Below are 16,188 nucleotides of genomic sequence, written 5' to 3' on the forward strand. Positions count from 1 at the left end.
CTTGTAGTCATCACTGACCTTATCAGTGTGGCATTTCTGTTGTTCCTGTCACCCTGTAGTGGTACGTTTTCATTACTGCACTGAGTACCTAAGTTCATATTTGATCGTTTTTTTAATGTGTTCAGTACTACTGTCTAAAGACTCACATATAACTGTCATCACTTAATTACTTTTTATCTGTCATGTATTTGAATCTAGATGTGTCAGCTTGGGAAATCTGTTATTTTTCCCTTAGAGTTCAAGATTTTTTGGTTGGAGATTATTCTGGGTAGTGTTAGAGCATGGAGTCCTTTCATGGTATAGAAAACAGTAAGTGTTTCATTCTTACACCTGTCAAATTTCACTGTATAAATTTTGAAGTATTACATTTTTTCACTTATCTCTTTTCCTTTTGTCTTAATCATTTCATTTTTATTTGGAAGGCCTGATGCAGTTCATAATATTTATCGCCAGGGATGCAAACACCTGACTCAAGCAGTCTGCACGGTAGGATGAAACATGGATCTTTTGCTCCTCTAACTGTGAAATCAGTTCTTCAAGTGATTCCCCCAAATCATTTACACAGCCTTGTAAAATCCTGGGGTTCAATGGAATGCTGTAGAAAGTACTCGTATATATTTTTATTTGAGAACAAGTGAAGTTGTGGCATCTCCATTTTGAACAAAATTTTAAAATATAGTCAACTGTTATTTATCTCTACATATTATGGAATGACAGATGGATTGTCCAAAAATATTTGTTTGTCAAACTTACCCAGCCTTATTTGATTATGAAATATCCTAGTACATGTACTTGACAAGAATGTGTATTTTGCTATTATTGTTGGTTGGAGGGTCCTGTAAATATTAAGTCAATCATGGTGGTTGATAGTGTTCAGATCTTTCATGTCTTTTCTTGGTTTTGGTTAGTGGTTGTATCAGTTGCTGAAGGAGGCTTGTAGAATGCTGCCTTTCCTTCCTGTTATTGATAACATACTTAGGATTGTTGTCTTCCTGATTAATTGATCATTTTATTGTTTTGTGGCCCTCTTTATCTCTTGTAATACATTTTGTTTTAAAATTTATTTTGTCTGATATTAACATAAGCACTTTGGCCTTCTTATGTTTACTGTTCACGTGGTGTCTTTTTCCTGTCCATTTACGTTCAGCCTATATGTATCTTTATATTTATTTTCTGTGTCTCAGAGATGGTATATGTTTTAGTTTCTGTTACCGATTCTGGCAATTTTTGCCTTTTAATTGGATTTTTTTTTTTTTTTTTTGTGAATGTGTTCTGTTTTCATGCTTCTTCGTATGTCAGGTGATTTTGGGTTGTGTTTTGTTTGTTCTTGTTTTTCTTTTTTTGAGATAAGGTCTCACTCTGTCACCCAGGCTGGAGGGCAGTGGCATGATCTCAGCTCACTGCAACCTCCACCTCCCAGGGTCCAGCAATTCTGTGCCTCAGCCTCCTGAGTAGCTGAGATTACAGGTGAACACCACCACAGCTAATTTTTGTATTTTTTGGTAGGGGCAGGGTTTTGCCATGTTGGGTAGGTTGGTCTTGAACTCCTGACCTCAAGCAACCTGCCCATCTTGGCCTCCCAAACTGCTGGGATTACAGGCATGAACTACCGCACCCAGCCTCTATGTCAGGTAATTTTGGATGGTACTCTCAATATTATGAATGCTGAGTTCTGGAGATTCGAGGTTCTGTTATTTTTCTCTGTTAAGTGTTGTCCGTTGTAGCAAGTCCTTTTCTTGGCTTGGTTTGGATCATGAGCTGTGTGTCTTGGGCAGTGGCTCTGGACTCAGTTCAGATAGGTTGTGTTTATGTGAGCTGCTTTGAACCTTTGCTATGTGAGTGCAGCTCATGAGTCAGAGATGTGAGTAATAGCCAAAATTTGGGGACCCCCTCTCTGTCACTTTCCTTTAGGGGATTCCCCTGTTCTCTTTGGTGCTTATGGCTTTCCAGGTTTGTGTTATTAATATCCAAAGACAGGGGTTTCCACATGTGCCCTTGCTGCTGCCCTGTCACCATGTGGACTGTGCCTAGTCCCGGGTAAAACCTTAGATGTGGAAACTTCCAGAGCTCCTTGGTCCCTTTCCTCCAGAGAGCACGACTCCCCATCAGAGTCTGAGCTTTTGTTCAGGTCCAGGTTCCTCCATGTGGCTGCCTCTTCCAGGTTATATAGTTGTTTTCCACAACAGGTTGGGGGCCTCTGATAGGATCATGAAGAAATCTACCTTTTTCTATTCTTCACCTATTCATGCCTAGTGTTCCATTATTAGAATGCTAAGCTTGTGGGAATTATTTATATCCTACTGCTCAAGGTCATAACCAAGGTCTGATTTTTCACAAAAAAATTTGCAACCTCTGCCATAAATGGCTTAAAATCCTTTTCAGGTCAAATTTTTGTTTTAAAACTCATAATTATTTCTGATGCTTCTTACTCTCTTTCCCTTTTCTCCTTCTTTATCACCCTTATCTACTGCTGATTATTTTATACTCAGCTCAAACAAAAAGGTGAGGAGAGGGGTATGAATAAAAAATGGGAACTGTGGTATCTAAACGATTTCATAGCCCAAGTGCATATTAAGTTATCCTTAAGAAAGGATAAAAGTAAAATGACGCACCTGATGAACCATAGTGTTTATGTTGAGTAACTGAGAAGGTGAACTCCAGACTCAACATAGATAAACGACAGTGCATTTGATACTCCCACTGTAATCTACTTTTTCCGATTTTCATCTATCAATATTTAAGTGTTTAACTGGGTATCCTTAAGTCACGTCACTATTTTAAATTTCATGGATAGATAATTTTAGGGTCCTCTTTTATGTGAGTGAATGTTGTCTTACTGATTTCTTTATATCCAAGGTAAAATCCACTGATAGCTGCCTCTTCTTTATTAAATGCTTTGATGACACCATTCATGGCTTCCGGGTTCCTAAAAATAGCCTTCAGCAGTCAAGAGAGGTAATCTTATGGATTCATTGATCTTTCCTAAAACTTAGAACATTTAAAGACACGGAGAATATAACATAGTTTCAATGGTAATATCCAAAATCTTGTTGATTATACTTTTTATTTTTCTTAAATTATTTATTTATTTTTTTGAGACAGAGTCTCACTCTGTAGCCCAAGCTGGAGTGCAGTGGCGCAATCTTAGCTCACTGCAACCTCTGCCTCCCAGGCTTATGTGATTCTTATGCCTCAGCCTCCCAAGTAGCTGGGACTACAGGCATGTGCCACCATGCTTGGCTAATTTTTTTTGTATTTTGGTAGAGACAGGGTTTCACCACATTGCCTAGAGTGATCTCAAACTCCTGAGCTAAGGTGATCTGCCCACCTCGGCCTCCCAAAGTGCTGGGATTACAGGTGTGAGCCACCATGATGGGCTTGATTATATTTTTTAAATGAAGCTTTTAACATTTGATGAATTAGTTCTTTATTAGCATGTACCTGCAGGTATTTTCTGTTTGTAATTTGTTTTTCAATTTTAATTCTCTGAATGTAAGGGGTATCCTTTTCATGTAAATGCCAGGTCTACGCCTTAATTTATAGGTGAGGAAGCTAAGGATTGTAAGATTGAAGTGATTTCCCAATGCAGCTTGCGAGTGACAGAACCGGTACTGTGATCCAGGTATTCTGACACTCATTATAGTGGAGACTCAGCCTTGCTTTGGGATAAATTGAACAACAGCAGCAAGCTAGAAAATTGGGATTTACTTGACCAATACTTATGATGCAGTCACTTAAAGTATCCCTCTTCTTTTCTTTTTGTATATTTTGAGACGGAGTCTCACTCTGTCATCCAGGCTGGGGTGCAGTAGCCTGATCTCAGCTTACTGCAACCTCTGCCTCCCTGGTTCAAGCGAGTCTCCTGCCTCAGGCTCCTGAGCACCTGGGATTACAGGTGTATGCCACCACGCCCGACTAATTTTTGTAGTTTTAGTAGAGACAGGATTTCACCATGCTGGTCAGGCTGGTCTTGAACTCCTGACCTCATGATCTGCCTGCTTCAACCTCCCAAAGTGCTGGGATTACAGGTGTGAGCCACCGTGCCTGGCCCTTTTTTTTTTTTCTTCTTTATTTATTGAGATAGAACCTTGCTCTGTCACCCAGGCTAGAGTGCACTGGCGTGATCTTGGCTTACTACAACCTCTGTCTTTTTGGTTCAAGCGAACCTCATGCCTCATGCTCCCCAGTAGCTGGGACTACAAACATGTGCTACCATGCCCAGCTAATTTTTATATTTTTAGTAGAGACAGAACTTCACCATGTTGGCTAGGCTGGTCTTGAATGTGATCCAGCCACTATACCCTTCCAGTGTGCTGGGATTATAGGTGTGAACCACTGCACCAGGCCTATTCTTATTATTTTAAATCAAAGCAGTGTCCATAGACATATCTTGATTTTTTTGGTAAACTATGTAAGAGGTTAAAAGAATCTATTTTCCGAGTAGTCAACTTTGGCCCTGCAAAGAACCCTAAAGAATACAACTCATGACTCTCCCAACATTTCGTAAAATGGTAAGATTTGACCTTAAGTATAGTGTAAGAAAATAAGGAAAAAAAGTAAGATAGGGTATTTTTAGGCCAAACATTCTTTTTGTGAAATCACTGTTATTTTAAAAATATAGCAGAAGTTAAAGCATCAGGGCAAGTGTTGACTGTTTGAATATGACAATAGTTTCTTGTGCTTCTAATTTGATTGTAAGTTAGTAAAATCGTGTACCTGGATCCATTACTATGTAGTAACTTATTCTGTTATAAAATTATAGGTTTTCAATGTTAAAAACAGGGAGAACCTGTAATTTTATGTGACAAAGCTTTCTCCCATTATTTAATTTCTCTAATGTGTTTGAATATTAATATTCATGAATATGTAAACCTATAGTTGCTATTTTTTAAACTACCAGGAAAAGTTTTTATCCAAATATATTATGGACAAGAGACCCACATTGTTCTTTCATTGTTGGTTGCTTTCCTTTTTGAGGCCATAATATTTATTTCACCAGGTAAATTTTATGCTTATCAGATCATTGTAGTATTATCTCTTTGGAATAAAAATGCTTTTCACTCTCATTTAAATCCTTGGATGATTTTAGGACTGGCTGGAAGCAATAGAAGAACATTCTGCTTACAGCACTCACTACTGTTCCCAGGACCAACTGACTGATGAGGAAGAGGAAGATACAGTTTCTGCTGTAGACTTGAAGAAATCCTTAGAGGTAAATAGGAAAATGTCGCCTGACCTTTATAGCTATCTGTGTCATACAGGTTTTATCAAGAACTTTTTTTTTTTTAAGATGCAAGGTTTTGAGGGCGGGCATGGTGGCTCCTGCCTGTAATCCCAGCACTTTGAGAGGTGGAGGTGGGTGGATCACGAGATCAGGAGATCGAGACCATCCTGGCCAAAATGGTGAAACTTCGTCTCTACTAAAAATACAAAAGTTAGCCGGTTATGGTGGTGTGTGCCTATAATCCCAGCTACTTGGGAGGCTGAGGCATGAGAATCGCTCAAACCCAGGAGGCAAGGGTTGCAGTGAGCCGAGATCCACTACACTCCAGCCTGGCAACAGAGCGAGACTCCATCTCAAAAAAAAAAAAAGAGTAAGGTTTCAAAATAATTTCTGACAATTGTTGTTCTTTGCCAAATTGCATTGTGTTGGTAGTTTATATCTGTTGTGGTAATACTATCGAATGCCTTTGTAGATGAGCTCTGATGCGATGGAGGTGAATCTTATGTACCTTTTTAGGTTAAACTTTTTACATTGCTGTTAACAGATCATCATTCTGTTTGAAAGCTGCTACCAGGAGGGGGAGCATGATTAGCTTGACTCGCTGCCCTTTATGACTTCACTGCAGATTTCAGAGTTTAAATAATGCAGCCATAGTGATACCTTTCCTGGTCAGTAGGTTTCCTTTAAAACCACTTGTAATCTGCAGCTTGGTTGCTAAGAGGTAAGGTAAGCATCAATAATGAATGGAGAAGCCATCTGAAGTGATACCAGTGCCTTATCCCTACAGGAGTATCAGCATAGGTAATTGAAATGAAATAGGTATTTTGAGGGGTTATCAATTTTCTGGCTGTACCTCTTAAATACATCTTGTATATAAAAGAATGGGAATTGAGTTTGGAAGAATTAGAACTATGGAATGATGAAGAGTTTCAGTCTGAATAATTATGTCAGGATATATGAATTTGCCTACTAAATTTAATGTTTTTTGTTTGTATAAATTAAATGAGTTGGTGGCAAGATCTGAATGTTTCTAGTTCAACAACTTTAATGAAGTTAAATTCCCTAATACTTAAGGAGTTTTATCAATTTAGGGACCTATACATTTAAATATAAAAGGTATTTTGACTCTTTCAATCCCTAATCTTAATTTGTGATGAAACATTAAAGAATTTGAACTCTCCCATGTTTGTTGAAGACATTCCCCAGAATTAATGACAACTCCTTTACCATACTACTGCTGTTTTAAAACCTAATGTATATGTGAGAACCATAAACATAATTTTCAGATCAGTGAACTTTGCAAAAGTAATATCTACTACAGCATTTAAATAACATTAAAACTGGACAAATAGGGAAAATTTAAATACCTATGGCCAAAATTACGTTGAACAAGTTAAAAAAAAAAGATGCTAAATATTTAACTTTCAGTTGGTATTCCCTAATTGAAAAGAAATTCTTCCCTATTTACCTACCCTCAATAAGAGGTAAATGATAAAACCTGGAAGGATTTACTAAGCACACTAATATCTTTCCTAGGATTATGATAATTTTTAAAGACTTTAAAAAATGGAAGTTACAGGTAAAATAAAAGTGTACTAACTTATATACCATTAAAAAGATTTCTTCTTTAGCATAATTTTCAAATTTTCAGGTCATCAACCTCGATGCTATCTTTCAGTTTATTCCTTATTTTAATGTTTTATTCACGTTAACTTTTTTTTTTTCTTTTTTTTTGAGACGGAGCCTCACTCTGTTTCCAGGCTGGAGTGCAGTGGCACAATCTCGGCTCACTGCAACCTCTGCCTCCCAAGTTCAAGCGATTCCCCTGCCTCAGCCTCCCAATCCACCCCCCTCGGCCTCCTAAAGTGCTGGGATTACAGGTGTGAGCTACCACGCCCGGCCTCACATGTTAACTTTAAAACCAGGAAGGTTTTGCCGTTTAGTTTTTATTGCACCTAAAGTCAATGAGAGTTTTAGCACTATAGTGTTAAGCACTTGTAGGTTTTGCATGTTTCTGTCCAACAGAGTTTGAATGCTAATTCTGAGAATCTTTTTTTTTTTTTTGAGACAGTCTCGCTTTGTTGCACAGGCTGGAGTACAGTGGGATCTCAGTTCACTGCAACTTCCACCTCCCAGGCTCAAGTGATCCTTTTGCTCCAGCCTCCTGAGTAGCTGAGATTACAGGCGCACACTACCATGCTCAGCTAATTTTTGTAATTTTAGTAGAGACAGGGTTTCACCATGTTGGCCAGGCTGATCTCGAACTCCTGACCCCAAGTGATCTTCCTGCCTTGGCCTCCCAAAGTGCTTGGATTACAGGTCACCACACCTGGCCAATTCTGTGAATCTCGATTCTGTCTCAACATCTGGAGGTTGGTTCAAAATAGGTAAAATCTGAAATGAGATTTGAATTACAAATGAGTGTTGAATTATAGCTTGTCAGTAAGCTAGCTCCAGGATGCCATTCGTTCTTGAGTTCTTAGGTTCCAGCGAAATTTGGGGGCCAGTTTATAGAAAGATTTATTCTTGGTACCTATAGACATTCTAAGGGGAATTAGGCATTCTAGGACAGAAATACTCTAACGTAATCTGAATTAACAACAAAACTGATTTTATTTCTTTAACATGCTTTTGGATTAGTACACAGACCTATAAGAAATGGGGGAAAGACTGAGATGGGAGGATCGCTTGTGCCCAAGGGTTTGAGTTCAGCCTGGGAAATATAGTGAGACCCGTCTCTTAGAAAGGAAGAGAGAGAGAGAGAGAGAGAGAGAGAGAGAGGGAGAGTTAGTTTTTTAGTACAGACATTTATCGGTAAACATTGTTTTATATAATATGATTGTATAAGACAAGTCCTAGAAGTAGTGACCTCATGGTTGTTGCTGTAATAGCAACCTGCAAATACTTCAGAAACAAAAATTGGAAATTAGTCAAGCACAGTATTGGTATAGGACTGCACTGTCCAATGTGACCGCTATTAGCTATCATGTGGCTATTTACATTTAAATTAATTAAAATTTAAAAATTCAGTTATTCGTTTTAACTATATTTAACTACATAGTAGCTACATTTCAAGTGCTCAATAGCCACATGTGGCTACCATGATGGACACTAAAGGTATAGAATATTTCCAGCATCTTAGGAAGTTCTATTGGACAGTGCTGGGATAGGATTTTAGATGCTCCGGGTGATACTAGCAAAGTGGGGGTTTTATTTGTTGAAGATATCTTGATTCTGTAGGACCTGAACTGTTTCTGTGTTACAAGAAGTGATGAGCAGGCCCGGCGCGGTGCCTCACGCCTGTCATCCCAGTACTTTGTGAGGCCATCGCGGGTGGATTGTTTGAGCCCAGGAGTTCAAGACTAGCCTGCGCAACAAGGTGAATCCCCATCTTGAAAACTTTTTTTTTTTTTTTAATTTTGATGCTGAGGCTGCAGCAAGCTGTGATCACACCACTGTACTCCAGTCTGGGCAACATAGCAAAACTCTGTCTCTAATAAAAATACAAAAATTAGCTGGACATGGTGGCCCACACCTGTGGTCCCAGCTACTTGGGAGGCTGAGGTGGGAGGATCACCTGAGCCTAGGAGGTGGAGGTTGCAGTGAGCCAAGTTCACCCCACTGTACCCCAGCCCGGGCAACAGAGTGAGACCCTGCCTCAAAAAAAATAAGTAATTAGCAGAAGACGTTCAAGTTTAATTGAATAAGAAAATAATATGAAGCTTTTCTGATTTAACAATAAATGATTCCTGAGGCGGGCAGATCACCTGAGGCCAGGGCAAGACAAGCCAACATAGCGAACCCCTATCTCTAAAAATACAAAAATTAGCCAGGCGTGGTGATGCATGTCTGTAATCCCAACTACTCAGGAGACTAAGGCATGGGAATCACTTGAATCTGTGAGGTGGAGGTTTCAGTGAGCTGAGATTGTGCCATTGCACTCCAGCCTGGGCAATAAAGCGATAGAGCCAGACTCTCTCAAAAACAACAACAAAAAGAATAACTGATTCCCAACCAAAATAAATGTGCAGAAAGTTGCATGGACATCAACATGGAGCTAATAAAGATTGGTACATCCATGCAGGAATGAGGCAGATGTATATATACTGATATATTTCATATATACAGTTAAGTGAAAAGGACAAGGCATAAAGTGACGTATCAAATATGATACTACTTGAGAGGAAAAAACGAGGGATGTACACATATATATTTGTGTAGACTTAGATCATCCAGGAAAGATGAGAAATTAACACTTGTTGTTCTGCAGCTGAGAAAGGTACAAAATAAGATTGTCAGGTGTGTGAAGGAGAATTACTTTTCTCTCTCCTTTTTTGTTGTTGTTTTTTATTTTTACTTTATGTAAATACATATTGCAAAGTAAAACATTAAGAAATTTACAAAGCAGGGGCATAATACTTGCCAGATATCAGAAAGAATAAATGTGCTTTTGGGTTGACTTAGGAAAGATGGAGTATGAGTTTTTTTTTTTTTTTTCTTTTTGAGACAGGGTCTCACTTTGTCACCCAGGCTGGAGGGCAGTAGTGTGATCACAGCTCACTGTAGCATTGACCACGTGGGCTCAAGTGATCCTCCTGCCTCAGCCTCTTCTGTAGCTAGGACTATAGGCATGTGCCACCATGCCTGGATAGTTTTGTTGTTGTCGTTTCTTTGCAGAGATTAAGTCTCTTTATGTTGTCTTGGCAGGTCTCAAACTGCTGGGCTCAAGTGTTTCTTCTGCCTCAGCCTCCCAAAATGCTGGGATTACATGGGTAATTACATGGGTGAGCCACCGTGCCTGGCCAGAGTATGGGCTATATTCGAAGTGGATTTGGCTAGAGTTAGGAAGTCTTAGAGATAAGTGCTAGGGCGCCGGCACTTGTAAGAGCGGCCGTATTCTGCCAAGAAGAAAGTGATCAGAGTTCTGCAATCTATTATTTTTAAAGCTTGAATTAATATTATTGAGATTGAATGTTTACAGAAAAAAAGGAATTCACTTTATGTCTTCAATTTGATGTATTCTGACAAATGTATATTTTCTGTGTAACCACCATTCCCATCAAGATAGAGAACGTTTTTATTATGTCAAAATGTTGTTTCCTTGCTGCTCTTCCCAGATAATATCCTCCACTTCCATCTCTGGCAACCACTGACCTAATGACACTGATATAATGACAGTGCCATTATAGGCAGGATCAGCTTTCCTGGTCTAGAATTTCATGTAAATGGAATCATACAGTATGTGCTCTGTGGTGTCTTTTTTCACTCTAATGCTGTGTGTATTAGTAGTTTATTCATTTTTATTGATGAGTAGGAGGCAATCTGCGTCTGTGCTTAATTAACCAAATGTGTATTTTCTGCAGCAAACAGCCTGGAATTAATTACTTCTCTCCTAGCCTATGCATTCTTCTCTAGCGTTTCACCCCTTGATATGCATTTTTGAGTGACCCTCTAGGTTAAGGATTATAATGTAATTTAACATTAGCTTAACTCATACAAAACCAACGGCTAAAATTTTGGTCTTAAGCAGGAGAGCTGTGTTGTAAATGTGGCTCAGCTGTTCACCTGGAGTACCTTCTGATCCTCTAGGCCCCTACATCAGTGGGTATAATCCTTGTACTTGGGTGCTTTGTCTAGATGGCTTGGGCAAAATTAAAATGCTGTTAAACTTTAGGTATCATAACATTGCTCATAGTAAAATTCTATTTATGTAGAATAAATAGAAATTAAAACTTTAAAAGAGTCCCTGAATAGTTCGTTCTCATGCTGCTAATAAAGACATACCTGAGACTGGGTAATTTATAAAGGAGAGAGGTTTAATTGATTCACAGTTCCACATGGCTGGGGAGGCCTCACAATCGTGGAAGGTAAAGGATGAGCAAGGCACGTTTTACGTGGTGGCAGGCAGAAGAGCTTGTGCAGCAGAGCTCCTCTTTATCAGATCCTGTGAGACTTAGTCACTATCATGAGAACAGCACAGGACAAGCCCACCCCCATAATTCAGTTACCTCCTACTGGTTCCTCCTATGAGTCATGGGGATTATTGGAGCTACAATTTAACATGAGATTTGGGTGGTGACACAGCCAAATCATGTCAGTCTCTGACATGTCAGTGGCATAGAAGTCAAGAATGAGAAACCATGTTGGACTCAGCAAACTATTAATAAGAATAAACTTTCATAAATTGACTTTTAGGTTTTCAAAATATAACTAGTAGTGACTAAGAAAATGGGAAAACATATTAGGTTTTGTTATATTAATAATCTCTCTCTGTTATTTTTGGTATCAGTTAAAAAGCACTAAGTTCTTTAGAACAGAAGACATAATTTGTACCTAACTTAAAACAGCATGTATAGATTGAATCTTCTCCACCTGACCTGTTATGTACCCTTTAAAACAAGTAAATCATCAATCAAGGAAACTTTTTGGTAACTGTTCAGTGGAGATGTGATTCAAGGGAAGATAAATGTGATTCGTGTACTTGAAGATGATGCTACAGAAGGTGTTTACTACCTTTAATTACAACTTCAGGAGAACTATCCTGTTTATTACAGATTCATAGTCTGCAATTGAAGCCATTGCTTACTTTTATGCCTCTAGCTAACTTTCATCATAGAAAGGAAAGAATAAAACAGTAGCATTGACTTGCACATGAGCAGGAGTATTAAATATGTATAGAGCAAGAATGATGTTTTTCTATTAATAAATCATGAGTGATGCATTTGCTTGCAGTGCATGTTTCGGTGCCTTTAGATAAACTTTTTCCCTGCCCCTCAACCTGTATTCACAGGCTGTGTCTGAAAAAATTATCAGGCATATATGGTATTTTTAATTTCACGGCGTAGCTATTCTGCCCCTGCTCCCCACAAAGTGAATTATACTTAGTGGTGTTAGAGCCCTCAAAACAAAAGTAGAGTAATACAGATTTTGAAGAACATTGCCTGTCACTAATGTGGTGACATGAATAATTCTACTGTGGTTGAGTTGAGCTTTTTGTAAGCACTAAAAAATTTATAAGGTGAAACAGGAGAACAGTATTTACCTGTGCCACCTTGACATACTGATCTATAGTAAGTTTAACTTTGGGGGTGCAAAATGTTTTGTGATGAGCTAGTTGAGATTAGGAGTACAAAGGAGGGAAGTTTGATAAGGCTAAAGACATTACTGTACCTAAAAGAATGTGATTCTGTTGTTTATAAAGTTAAGATTCTCAGAATAAATATTTTCTATTTTGATAACCAAGCAAATTTACCATAATTTTCTTGCTTATTCTTCCTCTCTCTTTAAAGGGAAACGATATATAAAACTACCTTTAAGATGACATTTTTAATATAATAAATGGATTTAGCTGACCTTTCATTTTGGATTTCTAAATCTGCACTGAGATGGGATGCAACTTTGATCACGAAATTCTGTATTTATGGTTTTTTTTTTTTTGCCTTTAGGGATCTAAAAATGCAGAACTTTCAAATTACAAGGAAGAATGCTTTCTATAATTGACTTTACCTTATTTTCAGAAGCTTTGACAAACTAAGAAAATGTCCTTTTTGGTCTGATGATGTGGGGGCTGCATACACTTAGATTGCTGAACGAGAATCAGCTTGTGGTTTCCAAATGTTAAGACCATCTGGATTTTTTTTTTTTTTAACAAAACAGTTTTTAAAATATATTTTTAAGAAATGCATTTTATAATTTCTCGATGAATTTCATCAGGCCTGCTAAAAGTGCTAATAAATCAATGAAATATAATTCCTCAGATATGCATGGCGTAATGAGATAGCAATAGTAATTGATGAAATTGTATGTTATCTACACAACAGATGTTGAATGTATTTAAAGCTTAAAAATATTTATTTTTACTTTATACTTGATTAACTAAATGTTATATTCAGTATATAAGGAAATTTTCTCTCAGCTTTTTTTTTCTCTGTAAGGCATATGTCTTTATTATGGTGTATCAATCTATGTACTGAAAGCTTTGATAGAAACATTAAAGCGTAAGTAATATAAAAATCTTTTATTCGTTTGTTTTAATTTTGTCTTTTCTTTTTTGCAGAAAGCACAGTCATGCCAACAGCGACTAGATAGGGAGATTTCCAGCTTTCTCGAAATGATTAAAGAGTATGCCATGGCTAAAGGTAAAAAGACAAGTGCTACCCCTAAAATCACTCTTTAACACATAGGTATTGACGCTTTGTAGTTTGGTTTGACTTACGTTTTAAAATAGTTTTGAATTCAGAGTTCTATTTGATAAAACTATTTTGAAATTTTAAAAGGGCAATTTAAAATTTATACTCACAGAGAATGCTTGCTTTAGAGATTAATAATGTTTTTATTCTTTTAAAAAAAGAAAAATAAATTTGAAGTTAATATTTTTGGTCTATAAATTAATTTTGGCTACAGAATGAGAATTCTGCTTATGAATCCCAGAAGACTTGGGTTTTAGAGTCAGAATGTCTAAGGCTTAAGGCCGGGTGTGGTGGCTCATGTCTGTAATCTCAGCACTTTGCAAGGCCGAGGCAGGTGGATCACTTGAGGTCAGGAGTTCAAAACCCACCTGGCCAACATGGTGAAACCCTGCCTCTACTAAAAATACAAAAATTAGCCGGGTTTGGTGGCATGTGTTAGTAATCCCAGCTACTCAGGAGGCTAAGGCAGGAGAATCACTTGAACCTAGAAGATGGAGGTTGCAGTGAGCCGAGATTGCACTGGTGCACTCCAGCCACGGTGGCAGAGCAAGGTTCTGTCTCACAAAAAAAAAAAGAAAAAAAGAATGTTTTAGGCTTGAATCCTTACTCTTCCTACTCTTCTGCTTACTGGCTGTTACTTTGAACAATACTTTTAACTCTTGCAAGCTTTAGTGCCCTCATTTGTAAAATAAAGCAGTTGATTGTTTCTAGGCCTTGGCCTTTTATGATTCTATAAATGTATATATGATCTTGTCTAGCTAATTTTTAATCTCCCTTTCAGTAATAATTTTTTCTGTCTTCATTCTCTATTAATTATGAGTTATCAAGAGTTGACTAAAGGCTGGGTGTAGTGGCTCACGCCTGTAATCCTAGCACTTTGGGAGATGGGCTGATAACCTGAGGTCAGGAGTTCAAGACCAGCCTGCCAACATGGCTAACCCTTGTCTCTACTAAAGATAAAAAAATTAGTTGGGCGTGGTGGCGCATGCTTGTGATCCCAGCTACTTGAGAGGCTGAGCAGGAGAATCGCATGAACCCAGAAGGCAGACATTGCAGTGAGCCGAGATCATGCCATTGTACTGCAGCCTGGTCAACAGAGCGAGACTTTATCTCAACAAAAAGAAAAAAAGTAGCCTTCAAGTCAAACTTAAGTATTCAGAAAAAGGTGCCTATTTCTTTGTAAATTAAAAAATTATCATGTTTCTTAGACTTTAAACCCTTAACAGTTGCTTAGTCTTTGGCCATGATGCATATATAAATGACTTCACTAAAGTATGAATGATATAGTTATCTGTGAGTTTATGACTGACTCTTCTAGTCATATGCTAGTTTCCTTTACTAGACTCCTATATTCAGTTTCTATATTTCCAGGGAATGTAAGGAAATGTTAATATTAGAGTAAACGGACCATAAATATTCTGTATTTGTCCAAGTGTACCTACAGCATCTCTTTACCTCAGTTGAACAAACATATATTTTTATCAGCAGTGATAGCTTTGGGAAGGACAGTGATTAGGTTATTTTGATTACTAAGTTGCAGGCTGTAATATTATATTACTTAGCACTGTTCATTCTCAATGGACTTTAAGATAACTACATCATTAGGTATAATTCACATTGCAAAATTCATACATGTGAAGTGTGCAATTCAGTGGTTTTAAAATAACTATTCACAGAGTTATACAACTGTGACTGTCAATGTGCTTTTAAAACACATCAAGAACTACCAAAAAGTAGGAAGATTTAAAAGATGTAGAAACATTTTAAAGATGTAGAAAACAACAACATTTAAAAGATTTAGAAAAGTTCAGTGATAGGAAATATGAAGATTAATTCATTTAACCTGGACCAAACCAAGAAATTATATCAAAATTAGAATTACAACCAAATTAAGTTTTTAAAAAAATCTTGAGTCAAATCTCATTCCAAATTGCCTGTGTGACATGTCATTCGTAATGATGGTATGCGTATCTGTATTAGCAATGACTGAGCAGATAATTAATCCAATTTGGAGAAACTGAGAAGAAATCAACATTGTTTAGAGATATGCATAATATTTGATACCAAATAATATTTGGTACTAAAAAAGATAATTATGAACAATTTTCTGAAAAATCAGTACAGATAAACTCAATTTTATATAAATAATAAGCAAATAGGGTTAAGATGATTTGATGAATGGAATTGGAGAGTTGAATGTAACTGAGCCTGCCCTTACTGTCAAGGGTTTATATAGGATAGTCTTGTACCTGCCATGCGTTTTATTAAAGAGAACTGATATTAGCCAGGCATGGTGGTGCACACCTGTAGTCCCAGGAGGGTGAGGCTGAGGTGAGAGGCTGATGTGGGAGGATGGCTTGAGCCCGTGAGGTGGAGGTTGCAGTGAGCCCAGATCATGTGACAGCACTCCGGCCTGGGTGGCAGAGCCAGACCCTATCTGTCTCTGTCTGTCTGTCTCTCTCTCTCTCTCTCTCTCTGTCTCTCTCTCTCTCTCTCCCCCCCAACCTAGATTGAGGGGTGGGGGAAGAGAGAGAGAGAGAGAAAGAAAGAAAGAAAGAAACTGATGGGTATTCTACTCTAAACTTCTTACATAGTCTGCCAATGACTTCTCAAGATAAAAAACTAAAATGTTTGTGGACAGAATCCAGAACTTAAAGTTGTAATTGTTAGTTGTCTTACATTTCAGTACAAAATTGCATTAACTTTAAGACCCAGATTCTTCCTTTTTATTTCAACTTCTGCCGTACTTGTTGAGTTCTATTTCCCCTCAAATCC

The 16,188-nt window shown here is 37.7% G+C and overlaps 1 protein-coding gene across 3 annotated transcripts in view; it reads left to right on the top strand.

Moving 5' to 3' along the window:
- OSBPL1A (oxysterol binding protein like 1A) overlaps nucleotides 1–16,188 on the top strand; it is a 235,739-nt gene that overhangs the window by 78,389 nt on the left and 141,162 nt on the right. For all 3 annotated transcript variants that reach the window (XM_032293166.1, XM_032293167.1, XM_032293168.1), the window contains 5 exons: nucleotides 236–309; nucleotides 423–486; nucleotides 2,857–2,955; nucleotides 5,090–5,212; nucleotides 13,281–13,362. In XM_032293166.1, the coding sequence (XP_032149057.1) occupies nucleotides 236–309; nucleotides 423–486; nucleotides 2,857–2,955; nucleotides 5,090–5,212; nucleotides 13,281–13,362 (442 nt within the window). The remainder of the gene's footprint in view (nucleotides 1–235; nucleotides 310–422; nucleotides 487–2,856; nucleotides 2,956–5,089; nucleotides 5,213–13,280; nucleotides 13,363–16,188) is intronic.

This window comes from Sapajus apella, unplaced genomic scaffold (genome assembly GCF_009761245.1).
Source record: "Sapajus apella isolate SASKATOON/1434 unplaced genomic scaffold, GSC_monkey_1.0 scaffold29, whole genome shotgun sequence".
In the NCBI taxonomy this organism is placed as follows: Eukaryota; Metazoa; Chordata; class Mammalia; order Primates; family Cebidae; genus Sapajus; species Sapajus apella.